At 29.2% G+C, this 1,132-nt stretch overlaps 1 protein-coding gene across 1 annotated transcript; it reads left to right on the plus strand.

Annotated features, from left to right (window-relative positions):
* Positions 1-214: 214 nt before the first annotated feature.
* Positions 215-571, plus strand: LOAG_15878 (hypothetical protein; the record flags this gene model as incomplete). Its single annotated transcript, XM_003151366.1, has 1 exon — positions 215-571. A coding segment is annotated over one exon (357 nt), but the record flags the coding sequence as incomplete, so codon positions are not given.
* Positions 572-1,132: the final 561 nt, after the last annotated feature.

Genomic DNA, 1,132 nt, shown 5'->3' on the forward strand with positions numbered 1-1,132 from the left:
TATTGAAGTAAAATATGAAGGAGGAACAAGAATTTACGAAGTAAAGCTTTTCGAATCAATTAATTTACAACACATACACACACATACGCATAACAGATACACATACACACATGCATACATACACATACACGTATATATAATGTATATACAAACATATACACACATAAACCCATACACATGCACCCATACACATACATATACATACACATAACAGGTACACATACATGCACACATACACACACGCCCACATACATACACATACACATACACACGCGTATATGTATATATATATATATATATAATGTATACTCTTATACATACACCCACACACATATTATGTACGTACATGCAACACGTACACACTCACATGCATATACACACCCGTATATATATATATATATATATACATGCACATGCAACCACATACCCAACGCTTACATACATGCACACATGTGTGCAGACATATTGTGTGCATGAACAATGTGTGTGTGTATGTGTACATGCACAATTTGTGCGTACATGCACAACACGCAAACATGCACACACACAAATATTGTGTATATATACGTAACACATACACGCACATATCTATAATACATATACATATCTGTATATATGCATGTACATACACACGAACACACATAAGGATATAGACACAGACACACACCACACATACATATGATGAATTAAATATATCAAAAGTTCGTGATTTAGAAAAAAAAAAGAAAAAATTTAAAAGAGAAGGAAAAATTTGATTTCTATTAGAATCACTTTTTGCATATTTGTTGAAAATCTTTTCTCATTCAAAAATATAAATAAATGAAAAAAAAACAAAAAGATTTGGATGAAATAAAATGAAAAATTTATTTTTATAATATAATTTTAAACTTTTCAATTCTTTTCTTCTATTTTTCTTTCCTTTTTGAATTTAGAAATTAAAGAAAGTTTAATTTTGATGAAAAGAATAAAAAGGAAAGAGAAAATAAAAAAAAAGAAATGCTAATTTTAATATTTTAAATTTTTGAAAGTAAAACTTTTAGCCCCCTAAGAATTTTTTGCACAATATTGAAATGAGTTGATGAGATATAGGTTGAGAGAGGGAGAGAGAGAGAGAGAGAGAGAGGAGGAGAGA

This window comes from Loa loa (genome assembly GCF_000183805.2).
Source record: "Loa loa unplaced genomic scaffold supercont3.3037, whole genome shotgun sequence".
Taxonomy (NCBI): Eukaryota; Metazoa; Nematoda; class Chromadorea; order Rhabditida; family Onchocercidae; genus Loa; species Loa loa.